This window comes from Colobus angolensis, unplaced genomic scaffold (genome assembly GCF_000951035.1).
Source record: "Colobus angolensis palliatus isolate OR3802 unplaced genomic scaffold, Cang.pa_1.0 Scaffold267, whole genome shotgun sequence".
In the NCBI taxonomy this organism is placed as follows: domain Eukaryota; kingdom Metazoa; phylum Chordata; class Mammalia; order Primates; family Cercopithecidae; genus Colobus; species Colobus angolensis.
Window position 1 is genome coordinate 681,172 of NW_012115899.1, and position 2,132 is coordinate 683,303.

Below are 2,132 nucleotides of genomic sequence, written 5' to 3' on the forward strand. Positions count from 1 at the left end.
CCCTGTCTCTACTAAAAATACAAAAATTAGCTGGGCGTGTTGGCGGGCGCCTGTAATCTCAGCTACGTGGGAGGCTGAGACAGGAGAATCGCTTGAACCTGGGACACAGAAGTTGTAGTGAGCCAAGATTGCACCACTGCACTCCAGCCTGGGAGACAGAGCGAGACCTCATCTCGAAAAAAAGAAATAAATAAAAATAAATTGCTGACTTACGTATAATTCAACTCTAAACATTTCAGCATACATATCAACAAAATGTGTTTGCGTTTCTTTTTTAAGGTAATATTTACATACAGTGACATGCGCAGATTCTAAGTGGACCATTCACTGAGTGTGCTTTAACACATGCACACCTTGATAATTCAAACACCCATCAAGATACAGAATATTTTCATCATTCCAGAAAGTTCCTTCTAGTCCCTTCCCAGTTAGTTTCATCGTCTTAGGCATGTTTTTTCTTTTTACTATAGATTCAGTTTTGCTGGTTCTGGAACCTCATGTAATTGGAGTTATACAATCTGATTTTTGTTGCCTTAGCTCAGCAGATCTGCTGTGCTCTGCTTGAATTCCCTTTCCCTGCATCAGGGTCATAAAATTCCTCCAGAAAGAAAGCTGAGGGTAATGACAGGGCTCATGTTATTTGTTCGTGTTTTCTCGAGATCGCTGCCCTGCTCTGCCTGTTGTCAAATGTCTGAAAACGTTTTATCAGTTTTGTCTCGTGTTCTAGTTGTTTATGGTGAAAGAATTAATCCAGTACCAATTATTCCTTCATGGAAAGGCCAAATAAGGGACAATTTAAGAACCAATATAGTGATCACAGATTATAACCGTTGAATAAAATAGAATTCGTGAGCCTGTTCTGCTGTAAATAAATTTAAAAAAAAATAAATAAATGAGAAGAAAGAAGAAAGATGTAAGGCTTCTGCCACTCAGCATAATGATTTTTGTTGTTGTTTTGAGACGGAGTCTCGTTCTGTTGCTCAGGCTGGAGTGCAGTGGTGCAATCTCGGCTCATTGCAACCTCCGCCTCCCAGGTTTAAGCAGTTCTCCTGCCTCAGCCTCCCGAGTAGCTGGGATTACAGGCACGTACTACCACGCCCAGCTAATTTTTGCATTTTTAGTAGAGACGGGGTTTCATCAGGTTGGCCAGGCTGGTCTCGAACTCCTGACCTCAAGCGATCCAGCTGCCTCGGCCTCCCAAAGTGCTGGGATTACAGGCGTGAGCCACTGGCGCCCGGCCAGCATAATAATTTTTGAGATTCACCACGCTGCTGTATCTGTTGTTCATTCCTCTTTACTCCTGAGTAGGATCCTATCGTAGGAATACACCACAGTGGGTTTTTCCATATTCTCCTGTTGATGGACATTCAGGTTCTTTGCAGTTTGGGGCTCTTCTGAATAAAACATTCTTGTGCAGGCAGTTTTGGGGACACCTGTTTTCTCTTGGGTCGCTTGAAGGGGGTACATAGAACATACACAGGCCCTCTTCCTGGGGCTCACAGTCTGCTGTAACTTCGGTACAAGACGTGGTAATGTGAGTACGTTCTGCGTGTCAGGTGCGGAAATGACAGTAAGGCGTGAGGAGGTGGGAAGTGCTTCTTTGGGGAGAACTAGGCCTGGCTTCTTGGAGGCGGGGGCTCGGGTACTGGTACAGCTTGGTTTAGTAGGAGAATCAGAGGCTCTGGGTCAGATACACTTGCGTCTATTCTTTCTCTCTCTCTCTCTCTCACACACAAACAAAGATCCTTGGGGAGTCTCACTTTTCTCAGCTGTAAAACAGGGTTAAAGACGCCACAGGATTTGCTGGAATAATGGGAGTAAAAGGCCTCTTTCATTAAACGCTCCTCTTTTCCCCGCAGGCCTGGCCCCGCTGGCCGCCTTCAATGTGGATATGGCCCAGCCCTGGCTCACGCCCAAGGGAGGTGCCCCTTTCGTGCTCAGCTCGCTTCTGCACCAAGACCCTGGCACCAACCAGACCTGGTGAGTAGGGCCGGTGGGCAGGAGGCCTTCAGACTGAGGGGGCTTCCGGGGAACCTGAGATGGGCCATGGCACCCCACCCTACAGTCAGGAGAGGACCTTTCTCTTTCAGAAGGGCATGCAGGAGAAAGAGAGAAGGCGTGAGAGAGGCTGT

At 46.8% G+C, this 2,132-nt stretch overlaps 1 protein-coding gene across 1 annotated transcript in view; it reads left to right on the forward strand.

Annotated features, from left to right (window-relative positions):
* ITGAE (integrin, alpha E (antigen CD103, human mucosal lymphocyte antigen 1; alpha polypeptide)) overlaps positions 1-2,132 on the forward strand; it is a 92,905-nt gene that overhangs the window by 17,148 nt on the left and 73,625 nt on the right. Inside the window, exons 2-3 of the mRNA XM_011947507.1 lie at positions 1,860-1,980; positions 2,066-2,118. Of these exons, the coding sequence (XP_011802897.1) occupies positions 1,860-1,980; positions 2,066-2,118 (174 nt within the window). The remainder of the gene's footprint in view (positions 1-1,859; positions 1,981-2,065; positions 2,119-2,132) is intronic.